General features: G+C 33.4%; 1 protein-coding gene across 4 annotated transcripts in view; it reads left to right on the forward strand.

Moving 5' to 3' along the window:
* LOC106877900 (dipeptidyl peptidase 4) overlaps window positions 1–1,561 on the forward strand; it is a 611,833-nt gene that overhangs the window by 554,097 nt on the left and 56,175 nt on the right. For all 4 annotated transcript variants that reach the window (XM_014926948.2, XM_014926949.2, XM_014926950.2 and 1 more), the window contains exon 10: window positions 1,332–1,432. In XM_014926948.2, the coding sequence (XP_014782434.1) occupies window positions 1,332–1,432 (101 nt within the window). The remainder of the gene's footprint in view (window positions 1–1,331; window positions 1,433–1,561) is intronic.

The following is a 1,561-nucleotide window of genomic DNA, read 5'->3' on the forward strand; positions in this document are numbered from 1 at the left end:
CATTTATTATTATTATTATTATTATTATTATTATTATTATTATTATTATTATTATTATTATTATTATTATTATTATTTATGCAAACTGGCAGAGTCATTATTATCTTGGACAAAATACTTAGTTGCACTTCTCCCTGCTCTTTACATACTAAATTCAAATTCCACAGAGACTGACTTTGCCATTGCCTTTTGAAGTCAATAAAATAAATACCAGTTGAGCTCTATGTTTGATATAATCAAGTTGTCTGCCTCCCTTAGAAATTGTTGGCCTAGTGTCAAAATTTGAAACTATTATTATTATTGATTTTGTTCTCTTCTTCTGGTCAGTCACCTCAGAAATCAGGATGGCACACCAATGCACCATTTTGATTTCTGTGCACTGAAGAAGTAAAAGATTAAAGATTAAGCAGTACAAATTAATACACACTTGACACTTAGCATTTGGAGTGGCAAAAACTTGCTTACTAGTGTTTGCAACTAAACTAGAGGCTTGATTATTTTCTAATAATTTGATTTGAATCGACCCCAATACATAACTAGAACTTACTTTATTAAAAACTGAGAGAAAAAAAGATAGTCAATCACCAGTGAGATTTGAACTCTGAATATATTAGTAACTGTGGAGGCGCAATAGCCCAGTGGTTAGGGAAGCGGACTCGCGGTTTCGATTCCCAGACTGGGCGTTGTGAGTATTTATTGAGCGAAAACACCTAAGGCTCCACGAGGCTCTCCGGCACGGGATGGTGGCGAACCCTGCTGTACTCTTTCACCACAACTTTCTCTCACTCTTAGTTCCTGTTTCTGTTGTGCCTGTAATTCAAAGGGTCAGCCTTGTCACACTCTGTCACGCTGAATATCCCTGAGAACTACGTTAAGGGTACACGTGTCTGTGGAGTGCTGAGCCACTTGCACGTTAATTTCACGAGCAGGCTATTCCGTTGATCGGATCAACTGGAATCCTCGATGTCATAAGCGACGGAGTGCCAACATATTAGTAACTGTAGTCAATGAGGGAAAAGAGGAGTAGTAATAGCAACTTTGATTTTTTTTACATTAATCACAAACCTTTTGGAAAGGAATATAATCCTTCAAACCAACTCCTGTTACTTAATCATTGTATATCTTAACAAATGTGAATGACAGAATTTGAGCCCGGAACTTGAAGAGCAAAAGTAAATACTGCAAAACATTTAATCTAGTTTCTGGTGGATTCTACAGCTATTATATAGATAAAAAGGAGGCAAAAATTTATATATTTATATTTGTTTTATTGAAAGTTTTTAATTGAAATATATTTATAAATAATTAATTTGTGAATATTTTCTTTTTAGCCTGGGACACCAAATCCCATTGTGACATTGAAGGTTGTCAACCTTCAAAGTGTGTTACAATTACAGTTGAACTTTACACCTGAAGTCAAGAAATATTTAACGTAAGCCAATTATTATTATAAACTTAACATACATACATATATATATATATATATATATATATGTGTGTGTGTGTGTGTGTGCGTATGTATATATGTATAAATATATAAATGTATATATAAATATATATA

Source organism: Octopus bimaculoides, chromosome 4 (genome assembly GCF_001194135.2).
Source record: "Octopus bimaculoides isolate UCB-OBI-ISO-001 chromosome 4, ASM119413v2, whole genome shotgun sequence".
Taxonomy (NCBI): domain Eukaryota; kingdom Metazoa; phylum Mollusca; class Cephalopoda; order Octopoda; family Octopodidae; genus Octopus; species Octopus bimaculoides.